At 45.4% G+C, this 23,044-nt stretch overlaps 1 protein-coding gene across 4 annotated transcripts in view; it reads left to right on the forward strand.

Annotated features, from left to right (window-relative positions):
* Positions 1-23,044, forward strand: part of SYTL4 (synaptotagmin like 4) — a 63,138-nt gene that overhangs the window by 36,613 nt on the left and 3,481 nt on the right. For 2 of the 4 annotated variants that reach the window (XM_083160307.1, XM_083160308.1), the window contains exons 4-16: positions 74-192; positions 1,715-1,826; positions 2,094-2,210; positions 3,512-3,635; positions 5,136-5,226; positions 5,322-5,428; positions 7,698-7,784; positions 8,811-8,989; positions 10,449-10,551; positions 12,895-13,056; positions 15,215-15,320; positions 17,116-17,215; positions 17,939-18,147. In XM_083160307.1, the coding sequence (XP_083016433.1) occupies positions 74-192; positions 1,715-1,826; positions 2,094-2,210; positions 3,512-3,635; positions 5,136-5,226; positions 5,322-5,428; positions 7,698-7,784; positions 8,811-8,989; positions 10,449-10,551; positions 12,895-13,056; positions 15,215-15,320; positions 17,116-17,215; positions 17,939-18,147 (1,616 nt within the window). The remainder of the gene's footprint in view (positions 1-73; positions 193-1,714; positions 1,827-2,093; positions 2,211-3,511; positions 3,636-5,135; positions 5,227-5,321; positions 5,429-7,697; positions 7,785-8,810; positions 8,990-10,448; positions 10,552-12,894; positions 13,057-15,214; positions 15,321-17,115; positions 17,216-17,938; positions 18,148-23,044) is intronic. The other 2 variants (XM_083160309.1, XM_083160310.1) reach the window with 2 other exon arrangements.

The following is a 23,044-nucleotide window of genomic DNA, read 5'->3' on the forward strand; positions in this document are numbered from 1 at the left end:
TCCCTGCATGATGGTCACATTCTCTGTGTGCACTTAGCAGATCATACACAATGTCATTTTCCATCATTTGCAGGGAACTGAAGAAAACAACTGGAGACTGGTTCTATGATCAGCGAATCAATCGTTTTGCGAATCGCCTTGGCAGTGACTTAGTGCGAATATCGCTCCGCCATAAGCCTACAGGTCTAACAGGTATTGGCGAATGAGCTCCGAGAGCTGCGGTGTCTGTGTACACTCGTTGTTAGAATGGACACATGGGGGTGGGGGAGGGGGTTGGAAAAACACAGGAGGAAAGAGGCTGGAGAGACACAGTGGGAAGCATGAGGCTTGAGTGACACTCGGAAGGCATGATGTTGGAGAGACAAAGTGGGCTGGAGAGACTCAAGAAGAGCATGCAACTGGGTAGACACGGGGGGGGGGGGGGCTTAAGGCTAGAGAGATTAAGGATGGGCATAAGGCTGGAGTGACACACAGGGAGGCAGGAGGCTGAGGAGACTCAATTAGCAGGAGGCTTTGAGGCTGAAGAGACTCGAGATGGACATGGGACTGGAGAGACTCTGGATGGGACTGGAGAGACTGGATGGGCATGGGACTGTGGAGAGACTTGGTATGGGCATGGGACTGGAAAGATTCTGGATGGGAATGGAGAGATTCTGGATGGGCATGGGACTGGAGAAACTCTGGATGAGCTTTGGACTGGAGGGATGGGCATGGGACTGGAGAGACTCTGGGTGGGCATGGGACTGGAGAGACTCTGGATGGGCATGGGACTGGAGAGACTCTGGATGGGCATGGGACTGGAGAGACTCTGGATGGGCATGGGACTGGAGACACTCTGGATGAGCATGGGACTGGAGAGACTCTGGATGAGCATGGGACTGGAGAGACTCTGGATGAGCATGGGACTGGAGAGACTCTGGATGGGACTGGGACTGGAGAGACTCTGGATGGGACTGGGACTGGAGAGACTCTGGATGGGCATGGGACTGGAGAGACTCTGGATGGGCATGGGACTGGAGAGACTCTGGATGGGCATGGGACTGGAGAGACTCTGGATGGGCATGGGACTGGAGAGACTCTGGATGGGCATGGGACGGGAGAGACTCTGGATGGGCATAGGATGGGAGAGACTCTGGATGGGCATGGGACGGAAGAGACTCGGGATGGGAATGGAAAGACACCGGGAGGCATGAGAGGATATACAGGGGGCATGAGAGGGACATTGATGAATGATGCTGGGACACACAGAGGGAATGAGGCAATATAATGGAAACACTAGATGGTGACCCATTTTATCTTCTCTACCAATATTCATGAGAATGATGCTTAAAATATATCATTGGTAAACTAAATATGTCTTCTGTCCACTATGGCCGTCCTCCAGTATTTATAGGTAATGGAAGGTACACTGTAACTCTCTTTGCACATGTTACATCTGCCCCACCTGCTGTGCAGCATGGTTTTGTCCATTTGAGAGAAAAGGTGCTTTGCGATCAAGTCTTAATTAGGCCCCAAGTACAATTGTGTGCCTTGCAGCCACTCGGCATGGTAAATGCGACACATCACCCAATGCTTTCAGCTTTTGGGGCAAGAGTTGTGACTGTTGCGGTGTCAGGCTGTCCCCCAGAATCAGGGTTGTCTGAGCTTAGGTGGGAATCTTGGGACATATACGTTATGTTGATATCTCGTCCGATAAAAACTTTGTTATTCACAGCTAACAAGCGCGAGACCACGGCGCAGACGCTGCTGGAATATTCCCAACAGATGCATGAGCAGAAACCCAGAAAAGGCCAGCGGAGTCCACACGACAGACAGAGGCCTACCGGGTAAGTAGGATGTGACGCGCCTGCATCTTCTAACCGTTCTTACTGGAGGATAACGCTACATGATAACACCCGGACATAGCTACACAATGAACCACGTGTAGATACAAGGTGATGGCATCACTTGGAAAGATGCAAATGTGTCCCCTGATCATCAGTGTGGTCACTAATTATCATCTTTATCTGCCAGTTCCTGTACCAGTATTGCCCATCGTTCAGCACTTGGCACCTGCGCAGTGTTTAATATAAAATGCTTTACTTGTATTGCAGCAGGATTCCCGGATCTCCAGATCTGAGGGATCAGCGTAGTGACACGGAGTCCACAGAACAGATGAGCCTCAACAGCTACAAAACGGACTCCAAAAGAAGCACTCCGGCGACTTCCAGGTGACTGTCTGCTATGCTTAATCATTATACAGGGTACATTATATAAAGAAGCACTCCAGCAACATCTAGGTGACTGTCTGCTATGCTTAGTCAATGTATGTATGTAGCATTAGGGTACACGCTATAAAGAACAGCTCTGGCTGCGTCTGGGTGACTGTCTCCTATGCTTATTTGTCCAGGGCAGGTACCTGATTTACGACAATAGTGATCACAATACATATACAGAACAATTCAACACAAATGGTATATAGTGTATCTTTATTTTTATTGTTCGATGGGCTTCTTTATCTTAAGGGCTGCAGCCTCTATTTTGGTTACAAGCAGGAGAATGCAGTTTCCCTATCTCTTCAATACCCTAGATTTTAAACACACAATAACCTTCGCAAAACACACACATAATGAAATAGCAAAACAATCATTTGCTTTTACACGTGAACACAGGTATGTCATTGGAGTACTCTCTTGCTAGCTAGTGACTGTCCTATAACATGCATGTACTTGTAATCCACAAATCCACAGTAGATAAAATCAGTATCTAATGCTGATCTTTCTAGATTCCAGAAAACAATAGGTTTGACTTTCCATTGATAAAGCCCAGTTCTACTTTCAGTAGCACACTTATCTTCAGCACTTAATAGCAGCTTATTTCCAAAGTGCACTTTACTTAGCTCTCTCAAAATAGTTTCCGCTCATTATACTAATACTCAGTCACTGGTTTGACAGAAGTTTTTTGGTACTTTTAGTGTACTTTTTAAACATGTTTTTAACATGTTCTCAATTTTCAACTCTCACTGCCTTAATGGCTCTCTAGTAATAAGTCAGAGAGAATAAATGATTAAGGGAGGGGATGTGTCACCTTATTCGGGGGGGGGGGGATACATGGTGGACAGATGAGGAGAGAGCTATTGATAAAGGGAGCAGGAAAGCAAGACAGACCAAGTAAGAGATGGGTGCACACTGCACAGAGAGACAGAGGAGAGAGCGATAAAGTGTGTTACAGTTTGGAAATAACTGATCTAACCACTGACTGACATAAGCGCTTGTACTTTATGAAGTGATTTTGTTATAGTTTATGAATTAAATGGGGGAGATGTATCAAACAGTGGAGAGAGATAAAGTCAGTTCCTGACATTTTTTAAACCCAACCTAGCAATTAGAAGCTGATTTGTTGCTATCTTTCTCTTGATACATCTCCCCCATGATGATCTAGTTTATGAAGTGATGATGTTTTATAGTTAGTATGTTTTATACAGTTAGTCTAATGTAGAAGTGTTTTACTGAGTGTGTTTTTGTTTTTCAAGGAGGAATTCTTTAGAAAAAAATTCTCAGGAAGGAAGAAGAAACTATGGACCTAGTGGTGCTAAGGTTGATACGCTTACAGTTCCTGTCCGGCCCAGGGATTACCACCACTCGGACTCTGAAGGAGTAAGTTTATATATCTGATGCCCTAATCAAAGGTGTCAACCAGAAATTGTGGGTCCCATAACTACGTCCTTGGCAATACATAAATAGCCCGATTTAACTATCATTACAGTGAGAGAACCTATTTTATGGTCTTCAAAACCCGATGGATGTCCTAAACTTTGTAAACAAATAAAAGTTTAAAAGTTTTCTGGCCTATAAACATCCGGTTTTGTTTGAGATTGGAACGTTCCCAAAAACTCTGCCTAGACTCATCCAGAAAATCAACCGACCCGAGCTGCTTATAGAATACAAACATGGAAGAATGTCCCTCCTTAGGTTCTGAAATACATCCTGAAACCTACTTGGGAGGAGGGGGGGGGGGGGGGGGGGACTTATGTCGACCTTGTCATGTGTCCACCTTTTTCATGTGGACATTTTAACTCTGACGATATTGTGACCATGTTGACCTACTGCATGGTGATCTATCTATACGCTGTAGATCTATTAACTGGAACCGTCATTATGGTACCTGCAGTTTGTCTTTTTGTATATGTTGATGTTCTATAGAGCTGCTGATCCTCAGCTGGGCTTTGGGCTAATGCCCTCTGACGTGTGTGCACAAGGCACCGTGATATAACGTTGTACGAGTAATTCATTCCTGGAAAGACTCCTCATTACAGCTAATGTGCCTGATATGTTTGTCCAGTCAACAGAAATACGTTAGTTACTGTGTATCGCTGCTGGGGAACTAAAAGCAAACAAATCACTGAGATTAGTAGCGGGAAATCTGTGTATTACATCTAGGCGATTCCCCTGCACAATGGGTGGATGTGACTGTTACTGTACACCTTATATACAGGTGGCTTGGCCTACACACCCTCATTTATCATTATAGAAGTGATGATACCCTGTTGTGACTGACTGTGGGGCTGATTTAACAAGTTTTAACACCTGTTGTGTATGATAAAGGGTTCTCCAGCCAATCAGCTCCCAACTGTTAGTTTTCAAAAAGATGGCAGTTGGGAGCTGATTGGCTGAGCACAATTTATCATACGCAATGAGTTTAGTAACTTGTTGCATACGATAAAACATTGATAAATCACTTCCCGAAACATGGAAACTTGCACAAGCCACAAGCTAGGTGCAGATTCCCCATTCGAGCACGGACTCCGTGGGGTGAGTGATTTTGCATCGTAGTTTGTAACCACTTCATTGACACGCCCATAAGATGGTACATCCTCGTACTTCCAATAAGACACGCCCCTACCCCATGCCGCCTCCCAGTTGCGCTCAGGAACACTTAATTCATTTGCTAGTCATTTATAAGGTCCTGCAAATCCATCGCAAATATTAGCACGGACTCTCTAATTACTCAATCAGGTCTAACATTGTGTGCGACTCGGATTGAGGCTCTGTAAGCACCGAGACCACCTCAATACATACAGTTTGCACTTTTTTAAATTATTCCTAACTTTGGGTGTATGGATAAAATTCCCCCATATTATATCTTTATTTCTTTAGGAGCCACGTCTCGGGAACCGGAGTGCAGGCTCTGCAGACGAGAGTGACGACATCTTTAAGAAAAATCCTCGCAGACTCCAAAAGCCGTCAGGTACAAAGGGGGAAATTCCATTTCTTCACCTATATTATTCACAAATTCATGTGATTGTAATCAGTCGCCCATTCTCCTCTAATGTTACATCGCAGATTACAGTAAATCGGTCATAGATCTCCGCAAGGGAGAGAAACGGGAAGAGGAGAACCTGATGGGAGACCGGAGTAAGTCTGTGCCGGGCCTCAATGTGGATAATATGGTATGTGACAGTCTATATGGAAGTAGCATTTCATTTGTATATTGAAATAATCCCTCTAGAAAATAATGACATAGAATTGTATCATACCTCCCAACTTTGGAGGAATAGGATGCGGGACACAGCTGCTGCGCGCCGCAGGCACGGTAACATTTTTGGGGGCGTGGCCTATAATCGTGGCTCTCCCGCAAGGCCCTGCCCCCATTTTGCCGCTATGGGGGCATGACCCAGAGGCTCTGTGAGCCTCTAGCCATGCCCCCAGCCCCCTGGCTACGGGAATAGATGCTGTGTGCATACGCACAGCATTTATTCCCCGCTGCTTAGCAGCCGACAGGGGGGACTCCCAACAGCCCCCCACACCGCGGGACACTGCCGGCCACGGGAGGAACAGCAGGACAGGCCCTGATAATTGGGACTGTCCCGCTGAAATCGGGACTGTTGGGAGGTATGTTGTATTCAGTTATCAAGTTACTTTCCCTTGAAGTATATCATAGGTTTGCAAACTGAGGACCCCAAACAGCTCACATTTCCCAGATGACCCGGCAGGTGCACAGGTGTACTCATTACTCACTGACACAATTCCCAGGTGACCCGGCAACTGTAATCATAGCTCACTGACACATTTCCCAGGCCATCTGGCAGGTGCACAGGTGCAATCATATCTCACTGATTCATTTTCTAGGTCACACAGCAGGGGCAGAGGTGCAATTGTAACTCACTGACACTTTTTTCGTGTGACTCAGCAGGAGCACAGGTGTACTCATTACTCACTGACACATTTCCCAGGTGACCAGGTGTACTCATTACTCACTGACATATTCCCAGGTCACCCAGCAGGAGCACATGTGTACTCATTACTCACTGACACACATCCCAGGTCACCCGGCAGGTGCACAGGTGTACTCATTACTCACTGACACATTTCCCAGGTCACCCAGCAGGAGCACATGTGTACTCATTACTCACTGACACACATCCCAGGTCACCCGGCAGGTGCACAGGTGTACTCATTACTCACTGACACATTTCCCAGGTCACCCAGCAGGAGCACATGTGCACTCATTACTCACTGACACACAGCCCAGGTCACCCGGCAGGTGCACATGTGTACTCATTACTCACTGACACACATCCCAGGTCACCCGGCAGGTGCACAGGTGTACTCATTACTCACTGACACATTTCCCAGGTCACCCAGCAGGAGCACATGTGCACTCATTACTCACTGACACACAGCCCAGGTCACCCGGCAGGTGCACATGTGTACTCATTACTCACTGACACACATCCCAGGTCACCCGGCAGGTGCACAGGTGTACTCATTACTCACTGACACATTTCCCAGGTCACCTGGTAGCTGCACATGTGTACTCATTACTCACTGACACACATCCCAGGTCACCCGGCAGGTGCACAGGTGTACTCATTACTCACTGACACATTTCCCAGGTCACCTGGTAGGTGCACAGGTGTACTCATTACTCACTGACACACATCCCAGGTCACCCGGCAGGTGCACATGTGTACTCATTACTCACTGACACACAGCCCAGGTCACCCGGCAGGTGCACAGGTGTACTCATTACTCACTGACACATTTCCCCGGTCACCTGGCAGGTGCACAGGCATAGTAGAAGTAAAAAAATACAAAACTTCATTATATATTAGTCAGTTGCAATTTATTTATAACCATATACTTGTATAGCGCCAGTATATTCCATGGCTCTTTACAACTGGGAATAAACTGAGATTGGGTAACAGAGGTAAGAGGTAGATCAATAAGGTGACAAAATGCACTTCTCCAAATCACGGTTACTGATATTAGTTATGGTGGGTAACACGATCTTCATGTTGTGTTATCCTATAGAATCCTATGACATTCTATCGCATTACCCACTGACAGGGATCCAATCGGATCCCTCCCAGCACCACACATGACTCCTGTGTCTCTCTGAGCATTCACAGGCCGACTCCTGGGTCCTAGACCCAGAAGTCCCGGCACTGCAAAGGACAGCTGTCACTGGGAGCATTAATCATGTCACTACAAATGATGAGCTGACCCATCGTCATATTAATTGAAGTTTTCTACATGGTAACTGGAAACAAGACTGAATGTCCTAAAGAGATAGGAAGTATCATATTCACTGCACAATAGTTTAACACTTTGTGCCTTTTTAATGACCATATACAAGCGTGTACTAAATGGTAATTTGATGTTGGATTTGCAGTGAAGATGCAGAATTCTAGAATTTCTCCTGTGTTTTCTCTGTAGGACGAGGAAGATGAAGATATTGATAACTTGGTGGAAATTCACCGTTTGACCACGTCCAGAAGCAGCTTACGCAGTGGGACGTCCACGGTAAGTCCAGGAAAAAAGTGCTTAAGGGTTTTTTTGGTGGGTTTTTTTTTGTTATATTTATGTTCCAATAAGGGCCCATTTACAGTCTCCGCCAGTGCATTTACTTACAGTTTCTGATGGACAACTGTGCAATATCCACTGCATTTATTCTTACTGACATTTTATACCTAGGTCCAAGTGGTAGTGAGGGTGGGCAGGTCGCATTATCATGGCAATTGCGCAGCAGGGTCATCGCCATGAGGGCGCAATTGGCCGTGGATTTCGGCATCCTCATGTGGAAGTGGGTGGGTATCTGGATGATAGAAAGTGTCTGAATTGACAAACAATAGGTTGGCACCATATCATCGAAAGTATTAGGTCGACAGGTACAAAAGATCAGGTTAAAAATGTTGACATGACAATGGTCAAAGCAATTTTTTACATGTTTTCCCAGATGACCTTTTCAACTTGTCATCTCTTTTGTACCAGTCAACCTTAACTACTGTCATAATTTCTTCTGTCGACCTTTTGTACCTGACAATGTCATGCATGTCGACCATGTGAGGTTGACCTATTGTAGACCATCTGGATTCTGAAAGAACTTCCCAAATTCAGCAGATATACAGCCCAGGTCTTAATGCACCCATAAAACCCCTTTGTGGCTAATTAGAGCAGGAGAAGACAGAACTAGTAGCGCAGGATTCCACTGCATTGTTCTGTAACCTGTTAATCAGAAATGTTTTGAAAAATGTGGCTTCATGCTTGGATAACACACACAGGGGTATATGTACTAAGCTTTGTAGAGATAAAGCGGATGGAGATAAAGTTCCAGCCAGTCTGCTCCTAACTGTCACTTTTTGAACACTACCTGTAACCTATCAGTTCGGAGCTGGTTGGCTGCTAGTTTATTTCCATCCACTTGAAGTTTTAGTACATCTGCCCCTTAGAAGGTTTTCCAACTGCAGAAGAGTGCTGGATGCTCTGGAGCTTTGACATCGCCGGATCCACCACCCAGATAACGTTCTCGTTTCTGTCTCCATCCCATAGAGCACCCTGGGGAGCATGATGAGCATTTACAGCGAGGCCGGAGATTACGGGAATGTGATCGTAACAGGAGAGATCTTGTTCTCCCTGAAATATGACGGCAAGACACAGATCCTGAGCATAGTGGTGAAGGAGTGCCGGAACCTGGCGCACGGAGATGAAGCCAAACAGAAGTCCAACCCGTAAGTGACAGCGGACTTCTTATGCCCTTCTTCAGAGCGCTCAGTGATTACCCCAAGTTAGGTATCCTGTAATGGTTATATAAAGTGATCTGCAGCCCATTCTATCCAGAAGCTGAGTTAAGTGACATAGAACCACCTAAGAACCACTTGGCCCATCTAGTCTGCTTTAGACACATGTGCACACTTGCACACAAGGGTTACTTTTATTGTTGGGAGCCAATTAACCTACCAGTATATTATTTGTATTCTTTGAGGAAACCGGAGTACCTGGAGGAAACCCACACAAGCCCAGGGAGAATATACAAACTCCACACAGTTACGGCCATGGTGGTAAATGTAACCCACGACCTCAGTGCTGTGGGGCAGTAATGCTAACCAATACACTATCTGTACTAACCAATCAGCTCCTAGCTGCCATGTTACAGGATGTTTGAAAAATGGTAGTTAGGAGCTGATTGGTTATTACTTAATCTCTCTCCACTTTATCACTCTCCTTGGTTGTGTTTTTCAAACTCTTTCACTTCTGGCTGCATCTGCGTTGTGTTAGAATCTGTGCCATAGCAGTGCACATCCACCCCTGGGGTCTGCCTCCAATGCCCCAACATGACATCGCAGAAGAGCGGAGAGATCAGGAACCATCAAAAGGGCACATCGGGTGCTGCTCCAGACAGCATTGTGGCCCTTCCACAATCTAGGACAGTTGGCACTGGACAGTGATGGTGCCACCGCCTCGGTCTTATGCCCCAGCAACAATAGCGCCAATAGCTCTTCCTTTTCCTCAGCGTCAAATGGGATTAAAAATGTACATAAAGTATATCTGTGACAGTAATAGTATTACCAAACTAAAGCCCCATACACACTAGAAGAGCCCTTCTGAGAGATATCTATTTAATAAAAGTCTACTGTGTACACTCAATATTGTTAACAATGCACACTCCCGCACATCGATAACTCCCCACGTCGTCGGATCACGCAGGACTATTTTGACCTGCATGCTCAGCAGTCGCGGGTGACTTCACCCAATGATATCGGTAATCAATATCGTTCAATGTGTACCCACTATTTAGTTGACCAGTGGCACCACCAGTATAGTTACCTATATCGGCGGTGCCTCTAGTTGTCTAGTGTGTACGGTGCCTAAGTGTAGTAATAGATGTATAGGTGAAATCATTACCCAGCAGTTGTAGTGGGGTCTCTTACACTACAATAATTGGGGAGCACGTGGGACAAACATACAGCTATTGTTATGACTTGGAGACTATTTATTTCCGTGACGTCACTTTTCTCTTGATACTAATTGCTTGAATCTCCCCGCGGCAGCTGAGTGTTATTCAGCGGTACCTGCTCACAGTGATACAGGCCCCATACCGATACTTATTAGCACCGATCATCTCTCCCTATAATCTCATTGGCTGACCATGGGAAGCGCCATTGTCCATTAATGGTGTCTTCTCTCCAGGTACGTCAAGTCTTATCTTCTCCCCGATAAGTCCCGCCAAGGAAAACGCAAGACCACCATCAAGCGCAACACTACAAACCCTTTGTATGCTGAAACCCTGCAGGTAAGTGCTACCGTTCCTGGTCTGAAACATACGTGGATAGAAACATAGAATTTGACGGCAGATAAGAACCACTTGGCCCATCTAGTCTGCCCCTTTTTTTAAACATGTTACCTCAAACCATATTTGATCCTTATTTTTTTGTAAGGATATCAATATGCTTATCCCAAGCATGTTTAAATTGTACTACTGTATTTGCGTCTACCACCTCTGATGGGAGGCTATTCCACTTATCTACTACTCTTTCTGTGAAAAAATTCTTCCTCACATTTCCCCTGAATCTTCCTCCCTCTAGTTTCAGTGCATGTCCTCGTGTTCTGTTGCTCCTCTTCCTGTTAAGAATGTCTCCCACCTTTACCTTGTTAAAACCCTTGATATATTTGAAAGTTTCTATCATGTCCCCCCTTTCCCTTCTCTGCTCTAAAGTATACATATTAAGATCTTTTAGTCTTTCCTGGTATGTTTTGTGATGTAGGCCATGCACCATTTTAGTTGCTCTTCTTTGTACAGTCTCTAATGTATTTATATCCTTCTGGAGATATGGCCTCCAGAACTGAACACAATACTCTAGGTGAGGTCGTACCAATGACCTATACAGTGGCATTATTACTTCTTTCTTTCTACTGCTGATACCTCTCCCTATGCAACCAAGCATCTGACTTGCCATCTTCATTGCTTTGTTACATTGCCTACCTGCTTTTAAGTCCCTGAAATAGTGACACCTAGATCCCTCTCTTCCTCAGTAGTTTCCATTATAGTGCCATTTATACTATATTGAGTCTTTGGATTTCTGACACCCAAGTGCATGATTTTGCATTTTTTGGCATTAAACTGTAGTTGCCATTCTCTTGACCATTTCTCTAATCTACCTAGATCCTCAATCATTTGTTTTACCCCTCCTGGTGTGTCTACCCTGTTGCACACCTTTGTGTCATCTGCAAAAAGGCACATTTTACCCTCAATTCCATTTGAAATATCACCAATAAAGATATTAAAAAGCACCGGTCCAAGTACAGATCCCTGGGGTACTCCACTTGTAACCTTTCCCTCCTTTGACTGTACTCCGTTTACTACAACTCTCTGTTTTCTGTCCTGCAACCACGCTCTTATCCATTCAACTATCTTAGAATCCAATCCCAAGCTTTCAAGTTTATTTAACAGTCTGCGATGTGGGACAGTGTCAAAAGCTTTACTAAAGTCTAGATAAGCTACATCTACAGCCCCACCTTGATCTATTACTTTAGTCACCCAGTCAAAAAAGTCAATAAGATTTGTTTGACATGATCTTCCCCCAGTAAACCCATGCTGTTTTGGATCCTGTAAATTGCTGGTTTTGAGATATTCAACAACTCTTTGTTTTAAGAGTGTTTCCATCAATTTCCCTACTACTGATGTAAAGGTGCCCATACACTAGTAAGATTTATCTTCATATCTGGCTGGTTGGAACAAAAACATGGTTATGGATAAGTGACAGTTTGTCAGTTTTCCAGCATTTCCAAGCAAATGGTCAACTGTCATTTGCTCTCATCCATAACCATGTGTTTGTTCCAACCAGCCAGATCTGAAGATATATCTGCATGTGTATGGCCACCTTTAGGCTCACTGGTCGATAGTTGCTTACCTCTTCCTTGCTTCCACTTTTGTGCAGTGGGACTACATTCGCTGTTTTCCAGTCCTCTGGGATTACTCCAGTAGCTAGTGACTGGTTGAATAATTCTGTTATTGGTTTTACCAGCTCCCCTTTAAGCTCTTTTAGTATCCTTGGATGTATCCCATCTGGCCCCATTGATTTATCCACTTTCAGTTTTGAGAGTTCTGTGAGGACTTTCTCCTCTGTAAATGTACTGGTCTCTCCCTCAGTTTTCTGACTATACTTGCAACTTAACTGTGGCCCCTTCCCCTCTCTTTCAGCAGTGAATACTGAGCAGAAATAATTATTAATATTATCTGCTATTACATTGTCCCCCTCAAGAAAACTTCCACTCTCTGTCTTCAGTATAATTATTCCACTTTTTGTTTTTCTCCTTTCACTTATATACCTAAAAAAAGTTTCCCCCCTTTACCCACTGACTGGGCCATTTTCTCTTCATCCTGTGCTTTTGCACATCTGATTACCTTCTTAGCCTCCTTCTGTCTAACAAGATACACCTCTTTGTCCTCATTCTTCTGCGTCTGCTTAAATTTCTTAAAGGCCAACTTTTTTGCTTTCACAATACTTGGATGGGGGGGGGAACGTCTTCATACGGCCTAGTAAATTTGTGATTGAGAGAACGCTCAGTCCCCGTTCATGATGTACATGTTGGCATTTCGTTAATGACACATTTTCCTGTTCCTCTCTCCCCATAGTACATAGTCCCTGAGTCGATCCTGCTTATGAGAACCCTTCAGCTCTCCGTGTGGCACCACGATCGGTTTGGGAGGAACACCTTCCTGGGGGAGGTGAATCTGCCTCTGGATTCCTGGAGCTTTGACAGCACGATTGACGAATGTCTCCCACTGCACGGGAAGGTGGGTGTCATCTGTCCTCCTTGGTGCCCGTGAGACTCCGCAGCCCTGTGCAGAATTTATTATCATGTTTTTAATAGGAAAGCTGTATTAATTAGCGCCAGTCACACATCGTATTCTGTTATATAGGGTGTGAGCTGGAAGTAAAGTAAAATAGAACAAGTAACTTTGCATCGGGAACAAATCATGCTGCAATTCACGGGAGGCAAATACATTTATTTTGCATGCAGGGCAAACACTGTCTGCTTTTGCATGAGACCACAAATGCTGAACAGCTTTAATTTTGTTCTGTAATTTAGATCTGAATTTGGAAATGTTCCTCTCAACTATAAATATCTATACACGTGGTACATCGCGGTGCAGACAGCATACCGGCGGTCAGGATGCCAGCATTCAATATACCGATGCTGGCATCCCAACTGCCTTCACAAGACTGGCACCTGAAAGAATCAGGACACCGGAATACCAACAGCTGGCATCCGCATCGGGGAGTATGCTGGCTGGGGATTGGGGGGGGGGGGGGGGTTAGGTTTAGACAATAGTGGGATGGGTTATGCTGTTGGGGGGGGGTGGTGGTCAGGGTTAGGCTGCAGGGAGGAGGAGTCAGGGTTAGGCTGCAGGGAGGAGGGGTCAGGCTGAAGAGTGGGCGTTAGGTTTAGGCACTAGTGGGAGGACTTATGGTGTGTACACACGGTACTTTTTGCCTTCCGATGTTGACGATATATATATGATCGGAATCGGATGCAGATCGCAAGGGTTTTAACCCTTCAGATCCCGATCCGATTCCGATGCGCGTTAATGTATCGCAAGGCAGAAAGTCTTGTCTGCCTTGACTATATAGTGCAGATCTGCACTATATAGTCAAGATTGTATGCAAATCGGATGTGCCTTCAGATACTATCTGAAGGCACATTTGACCGTGTGTACACACCATTAGAGTTAGGCTGTGGTGGGGAGTGTGGTTAGGTTTAGGCTGAAGGGAGGAGGAGTCAGAGTTAGGCTGCAGAGTGGGGGGTTAGGTTTAGGCAGCTGGACTTTTTTGAGTGCCGGCATTGCACATGTATCTTATTACATCTGCCCTCGGCAGTGCAGCATGGTGTTACCCAGTGGCACAGTTACCTTACACTTTCCATAAGAGCCAGTGGTGCCCTTATTTTATATTTATATTATACAACAGTCATAATAATAAAAACAAGTTTTCAATTTATTGTTTTAAAGATTTTTCCTTTTTTTTGCCCCTTTTATATAATAGAGTAAATGTTTTCCTGGGGGGGCGTGGCCACGGGAGCAATGGAGTCGGAACTCTACTTGTGCTCCCGATGCCGGCCATCCTGGTTAGCCACTGAGCTGGTTATTGGTAGACATCACCTCTGTCCTGTGCTGACCTAGCAGGGCTGCCCTAGAGCGTCCTCTGAATGGTGTTTCCATACAGAACTCCTCCCCGGTTTAAGTCACGTGGTTCCCCTAAAATGTGGCTGGGGCTTGGAGTCTTCATCCCTGGATGTCTGTATTTTCTCTGGAGGTGTGACCCAGGACTCCTCTTCTACTTCCACGACTTCTGATTCGCATCAGCCGGCTACGCCAGAAGTTACCCTTCAGCAGGTCCCGGATTCTGTCACTGCCTATAAGTGCTGAAATACTGACCATACTGTGCTAGAAGCAACACCACGCAGAGCGACTCCGCAGGCAGAGAAGAGGAACTGCATGGGTTTTGAAAGATACAGGGTGCTTAAAATGATCACTAATATGTTCAGCTTTCTCTTACATTCTCTTATATTCTGTTACGTACATCTACAATAATTGTTGACCTGTATAGGGTTGGTGTAATTCTTTCTTTCTGTGTATACACACTGGGTCCTGATATATGCATGATTATTGTATATCCGCTAAGCTGGTTTGTCTTTGACACTGTTTCATCAATAAAAATTAAGTATACTTTTTTTTATATCGTATTATATTACTGTATCATTAGTACAATAATACCTAGACTTATGTAGCAATAAACAATCCACAAGTGACAATGACAATAATATAGATCGTAGGTGTGGTCTGTATAGCTATATATTCATGTGACCTCTGGCTCCACCTAGGCTGCGAGTGCCGCTGGTTGTGTTACTTGTGGATTGTCTATCTCTAATCCTAGTTTCCTGTTGTGTTACAGGGGAATGCAGACGCCGGCTTCATGTCCAACTACAAAGGGGATTTAGTGGTCTCCTTAAAGTACATTCCTCCATCAAAGTCCACAGGTGGAAGTGAGAGGAGAAAAAGTGGGTGGCCAATCATTACCTGTAGCTGTCTGATTCTTTAATCCTATAACGCAGGGGTTCTCAAACTTGGTCCTCAGGACCACACACAGTTCACGTTTAATATGTCACCCGGCAGGTGTACAGGTGCACTCATTACTCACTGACATAGGTGGAGCTAATTATTTCCTTGTGATTCTGGGGTAGATGTATGGAGGAGAAGTGATAAAGTGCCTGGTACTTTAGGTATTGACCAATCGGCTCCTGACTGTCCCTTTTTTAGCCCAGCCTGTAACTTAACAGTCAGGAGCTGATGACCGGTGATAAAGCACCAGGCACTTTATCACTTCTCCTCCCTTATCACTGCTTGTAGGTGTAGGTGTAACTAGCTTGTGACAGCGGCTGCTCATTACATGGGCATGACTATAGAGGGTACTATTGCTATGGAGCCCAGAGATTTAGGGGGCCTTGGCCCAGGTTATAAAGTTGCATACTGTACTAATTTCCCAGATTTGCCTGCTAAACAAAGGACTGGAGTCTGATCCATTGCCCAGTCTGTATTGTGTGAGATTACATTATAGGTGAGAGGAGTGTGCAGAGGATGTTAAAATGGCAAGACAGCACTATAATGTGGTATAATTTGAACTGGAGGGAAATTTAATGTGGTGCAGTATGAACAGGGGGCACTGTAATGTGGTACAGTATGAACAGGGGGCACTGTAATGTGGTACAGTATGAACAGGGGGCACTGTAATGTGGTGCAGTATGAACAGGGGGCACTGTAATGTGGTGCAGTATGAACAGGGGGCACTGTAATGTGGTGCAGTATGAACGGGGGGCACTGTAATGTGGTGCAGTATGAACGGGGGGCACTGTAATGTGGTGCAGTATGAACGGGGGGCACTGTAATGTGGTGCAGTATGAACGGGGGGGCACTGTAATGTGGTGCAGTATGAACGGGGGGGCACTGTAATGTGGTGCAGTATGAACGGGGGGGCACTGTAATGTGGTGCAGTATGAACGGGGGGGCACTGTAATGTGGTGCAGTATGAACGGGGGGGCACTGTAATGTGGTGCAGTATGAACGGGGGGCACTGTAATGTGGTGCAGTATGAACGGGGGGCACTGTAATGTGGTGCAGTATGAACGGGGGGCACTGTAATGTGGTGCAGTATGAACGGGGGGGCACTGTAATGTGGTGCAGTATGAACGGGGGGCACTGTAATGTGGTGCAGTATGAACGGGGGGGGCACTGTAATGTGATGCAGTATGAACAGGGGTCACTGTAATGTGGTGCAGTATGAACAGGGGTCACTGTAATGTGGTGCAGTATGAACAAGAGCAATATAATGTGGCTTAATTAGAACTGGGAACACTGAATGGCATAATGTGTAATGGGATACTGTGTGGCATAATGTGTACCAGCAGCTCTACAATGGTACATAAGATAAAGTAGGGAATTGTTATGGGGAATAAAACAAAGAACTGTTGCAGAGAATGTGATCGTGTTCAGACCTGAATGCTATTCAGAAGCATTATTTAAAATAGCTGTTTCCAGGGTATCTGTATCCAACAATGGGGGATACTGGCCAATAAAATGGGCCACGCTGAGCTTTCTATATTGATACAGCTATGTTGTAGCTAGAGAGCTATTTTTATTGTTTCCTGGGGTAACGGAAATAAACCGCTTAGGATGGTGATATAAAAATATTGGCGAAGCGCACAGAGTATCGCTGGATGGATTACCGTATTACAGCTTGTGTGTAAGGCCATTATATTGATACATTTTGTAACTTTTTTTTTTTTTTTTAATTGTAAGGCAAATCAGAGGAAGGAGGAGAACTTCAAGTCTGGATTAAAGAGGCCAAAAACCTGACTGCTGTTAAACCGGGAGGAACCTCTGATAGCTTTGTTAAAGGGTGAGAGTTGCTAATAGATTATAAAACGCTTGTTTTGGTTTTTATTGTGATTTATACAATCCATATCCTCCTGCAATATCGAGGAGATCCCAAAGTATTCTTTCATATACCCTTATGCGGGGCTTACGCTGATTGGGCTGATGTAATTGGGCAGTGTGGCGCAGATCAGTTATTTTCGTTCTGTTATATGTGTAATGTCCCAATGACCCAGAGGGATAACACAGTCCTTTCTTGTATTTTGGTATGGGATCTAAGTAGACAATCTTCTCCTAAGGTCGTTCGGCCAGATGTTATAATGCCCGTGTTCGGCAGGCTGTGCGGGATGGCGTATGAACTCAGACTTATTTTTAAAGGGGCAAGCAATTACAAGGTGATTGCCCCTTTAAAAAAAATATCCCTCAAAGGCGTTTACATGTTATATTAAAGGCAAAACAGAGAACAAGTGCAACAAGATCCTCATTTTAATGGAGAAGTGCCTGGACTAGAAAGTCCAGGCCATCAGTAAAGAATGTATGATGAATGGTGGACAATTATTAAAACTCTCCATCTTTGGGATGGTCTGCGCCCCCCTATAAATGAAGGAGTGATTGTCCAAAAAAATAGAAACTTGTAAACACTGATCTTCTGTCTATTTTAAAACCCGTTAAACATTTTTTTTTCTATTATTCAAAAAGTTTGTAGAACATTTCTAAGAAGATCTGTTGCCATTTTTATTTCCCACAGTTACTTGTTACCAATAAAGAGTAGGAATACCAAGAGGAAGACCCCGGTGATGAAGAAGTCCCTGAATCCACACTATAATCACACTTTCGTGTACAATGGTATCAAGCCCGAAGACCTGCAAAACATGTGTCTGGAGCTGACTGTTTGGGATCGAGAACCGCTGTCCAGCAATGATTTTCTGGGAGGGGTGAGACTCGGCCCAGGGACTGGTGAGCAAAATCTCTTGTATAAAAATCAGTACTTGGTTATTAAATAGGAAATACCCACAAAGAAAAATAAGTTTCTTTCAGGGTGCACTGAGAATAATTTTTTATTTTATCATAAAATGTAACTTTTATTATATTCAATATAAAATAGTCTCTTATCAAGAGGAGACCACGTAACCTTGTCTTTGAGTGAAATATTAAAAGATAGATAAGTGAAATAAAGAATGAATACACTGTAAGCCCTTAAATCATAATAAGAACCGATGAATCGCTGTGGTTACCTAAACTGCCAATAAATTGAAACATTTAACCCCTTCCTGACAGAGCCAGTTTTTGCGTTCCTGACAGAGCCATTTTTTTCAAATCTGACATGTCTCACTTAAGTGGGGATAACTTTTTTTTGCTTTTACTTATCCCAGTGATTTTGAGATTGTTTTCTCGTGACACATTGTACTTCAAGTTAGTGGTAAATTTGGGTCGATACAGTCTGTGTTTTTTTGTGAAAAATACCAAAATGTCGTGAAAAAATGGAAAATTTTGCAATTTGCAAAATGTCACATTTTCTGCTTGTGAGACAAATAAACATACCACTCAAAATAGTTAATAACTAACAAAGACCATATGTCTACTTTATGTTGCAATCATTATTTCAACCTCCTTTTCATTTTTTTGGACACTAGGAGGCTTCAAATATGAATAGCAAATTCTCAAATTTTCAAGAAAATTTCAAACTCTGATTTTTTTAGGGACCAGGTCAGTTATGATGTGACTTTGAGTGACTTGTATGTGAGACACCCCCATAAATGATGCCATTTCAAAAACTGCACCCCTCACAGTATTCAAAACAGCATTTTGGAAGTTTGTTAACCCTTTAGGTGTTTCACAGGAATTAAAAGAAAGTGTAGGTGAAATTTCAAAATTTCATTTTTTTTGCAGATTTGCAATTTTAATACATTTTTCTAAGGAACACAGTAGATTTTACTAGAGAAATGTGACTAAAAATTGATTCCCCCAATTCTTTTGTTTTCATAAATATCCTATATGTGGCCCTAGTGTGCACGTTGACCAAACCACAGGCTTCATAATAGAAGGAGCACCTACTTGATTTTGGAGCCTCCTTTTTATGAGATTATTTTTTAGGCACAATGTAGGTTTCTAGGCACCATAAGATGCTAAAATTTAGGTACCCCCCCACAAGTGACCCCATTTTGCAAACTACACCCTTCAGGGAATTCATCTAGGGGTATAGTGTACATTTCAAACCCCCAGGGGGTTCACCAATTGTGGTACAACTGGGCAGTGAAAATGAAAAAAATTAATTTTTCATTTTCACAGCTCAGTTGTATCAAAATTGGTGAAACCCCGGGGGGTTTGAAATGTACACTATACCCCTTGATGAATTCCCTGAAGGGTGTAGTTTGCAAAATGGGGTCACTTGTGGGGGGGTTCCACTGTATGGGTGTTTCGGGGGTCATTCAACCAGAATCTGTGCTGCAAAATCCAAAAATCACTCCTTCCCTTCTGAGTCCTGCCATGCACCCAACTGGTATTTTTTGGTCACACATGAGGCATTGCCGTACTCGGGAGAAATTGGGGCACAGATTTTGGGGTGCTCTGTCTCCTTCATTCCTTGTGAAAATAAAAAATTTTGAGCCAGAACTGCATTTTTCTGTAAAAAATTACATTTTTTTACACAAAAATGCAGATCTGGCTCAAAATTTTTCAACTGCATTTTTCTGTAAAAAATTACATTTTTTTACACAAAAATGCAGATCTGGCTCAAAATTTTTCATTTTCACAAGGAATGAAGGAGACAAAGCACCCCAAAATCTGTGCCCCAATTTCTCCCGAGTACGGCAATGCCTCACGTGTGACCAAAAAATACCAGTTGGGTGCATGGCAGGACTCAGAAGGGAAGGAGTGATTTTTGGTGGTGGAATGAATGGTGGGTGCTATGTCGCATTAGCAAGACCCCCGAAGCACCAATACAGTGGAACCCCCCACAAGTGACCCCATTTTAGTCACCAGCTTTGGGAGGGGGGCTGGCGCTGCGGCTGGCGGGGGGGTGGGAGGGGTGCTGGCGCTGCGGCAGCCGGGTGGGTGGGAGGGAGGGGGGCTGCCGGGTGGGAGGGGGGGGGGCTGGCGATCGGTGGTAATCGGTGCGGTATATACACACACACACACACACACATATATATATATATATATATATATATATATATATATATATATATATATATGTGTATATATATATCTCTTATATATTTGGCTACATCTGTCACTCAAAGTGTGTCTGGAGCTGTAACGCTGGGTTGTGGACTTCCAGCTTAATTTATGATTGTCATCACCTGTTTTAAACAGGGTAATTGATAAGAAAGGTGTTTAAGCACAGGTGATGGTAATCCATAAATTAAGAGGAAAGTCCAGAAACAGAGCAATGTGTCACTCCTGGAGAGGGTCATGTTGGGAGGTATGCACCTCCCTCCCTCCCCCCCCATTCACGGCATCCCCACGATTAAATGGCACATGCAAAACACTGACATGGCTATGGTCGACAATGAAAAAGGTTGACAAGATTTATTTTTCACTTTTTCAATGTTTTCATATTCATTCTCATGTGTCGACATGGACACCAATGAAGTGCCACACTTATGTCAACATTTACAAGTGTTGACCTTTCTGTGTTGATTTTTTCTTGTGGCAATTCGCCCCTCCCGCGATTTGCAGCACACCCCCCTGCAATTCGCGGCACCCCCGGTGACTCCCGTGATTCGCGGCCCCACCCCGTGACACCCCCCCTCCTGCTATTCGCGGCACCCCGCGACCCCCCCTCCCACGATTCGCGCCAACCCCCCGGCCCCCCCTCCCGCGGTTCACGGTGCCCCCACGACCCCCCCTACCGCGATTCCCCACCCCTGCCCCCCCTCCTGTCATTGCGTCAACCCCCCGCCCCCGCGACCCACCCTCCCGCGATTCACTGCAACCCCCGCGCCCCCCCCTCCCACAATTCGCGGCACCCACCCCCCCCCGCGACCCCCCCTCCCGCAATTCACGGCATCCACCCACGACCCCTCCTCCCGTGATTCGAGGACACCCCCCACCCCCGCGCACGATTCACGGCAACCCCAGGATTAAATGGCACATGCAAAACACTGGCACTGCTATGGTCGACAATGAAAAAGGTTGACATGAGTTTTTGAAGATTTATTTTTCTTTTTTTTAATGTTTTCATATTCATTCTCATGTGTCGACATGGACACCGATGAAGTGCCACACTTATGTCAACATTTACATGTGTTGAACTTTCTGTGTTGATTTTTTCTTGTGGCGATTTGCGGCACCCCCCGCGACCCCCCTCCCGCGATTTGCAGTACACCCCCCGCAATTTGCGGCACCCCCGGTGACTCCCGCGATTCGCGGCCCCACCCCGTGACACCCCCCCCCTCCTGCGATTGCGGCACCCCGCGACCCGCCCTCCCACAATTCGCGCCAACCCCCCGTGGCCCCCCTCCCGCTGTTCACGGTGCCCCCCACGACCCCCCTACCGCGATTCCCCACCCCTGACCCCCCCCCCTCCTGTCATTGCGGCAACCCCCCGCGGCCCACCCTCCCGCGATTCACTGCAACCCCCCGCGCCCCCCCCCTCTCACAATTCACGGTACCCACACCCCCCCCCCCCGCGACCCCCCCTCCCGCAATTCACGGCATCCACCCACGGCAGCACCCCTAAGCCCCTCTTTAGTCCCCCGTATACTCACACACCCCTATCACTACCCAGCTTCCTGCTCTCCTGAACCGTAACTTCCACCACTGGGGAGTCGCTGACGCTGTTTTGCCCACATGCCCCTATCATGCCTCATAGCCCAGCCTCCTGCTCTCATGCACCCGAACTCCCACCCAGTAGGAGGAGACACTGACTAAGGGCCACCATCCTGTACTCCTGTACTGCCACGCTGGACCCTCACCCACTGGCAGAAGCTGCACAGTATCTCCCACCCTCCTCTTTAGTCCCCCTTATGCCCACACACCCCTATCACTATCCAGTCTCCTGTTTTCCTGTGTCGTGTCCTCCGCCAGTGGGGAGCCGCTGACTCAGAAACACCCTACTATACTATTGCACACACACACCTAAACAACACGCACACACAGCCCCCCCCACACCCACAAATGTCACTGTACCATCCACACTATCAATGTACAATCCATTTTTTTTTTAATTAAACAAAACAATACACCCCCCCTGCCACATCATAGGCTCTCTATTTAACACATTTCACCTATAACTCAAGTTGCAATACAGGCCATCTTTCATACAATTCTAACCATCTTTCTCATATGCAAATGTTCACAAATTAAGGGGGCGCAGCCCCTTACGACGGTGTGAAGAGCGCCCGTAGGGCGCGATGAATCACCTAGTGTGTGTGTGTATATATATATATATATATATATATATATATATATATATACATATATATACACACACATATATATATATATATATATATATATGTGTGTATATATATATATATATATATATATATATATATATATAAATATATTTTTTCAGTGCATATATTTAATTTTTAACTTTTTCTGCAGCTTGATGCTGCTGCTGCTGCAGGGGGGAGGGGGGAGGAGGGCAGCGCTGCGTGCGCTCCAGACGCTCCGGGGGAGCCGGGGGAGCTGCTGCTGCTGCCGGGTGAGTGCCCGGCGGGTTCGAGGGGGGGCTGCACATCGGTGGTGATCGGTGCTGTACTTGACAGCACCGATCACCACCGATCCCTGTGATACCGAGCGGCTTAGCCGCCGGTAACACAGGAAACGCTGTGAATGGCTGTTCAGATTTGAACAGCCAATCACAGCGATCGCCGACCGGGGGGGCACCCCTGCCCCCCCTGGG

Source organism: Crinia signifera, chromosome 9 (genome assembly GCF_055691185.1).
Source record: "Crinia signifera chromosome 9, ASM5569118v1, whole genome shotgun sequence".
Taxonomy (NCBI): domain Eukaryota; kingdom Metazoa; phylum Chordata; class Amphibia; order Anura; family Myobatrachidae; genus Crinia; species Crinia signifera.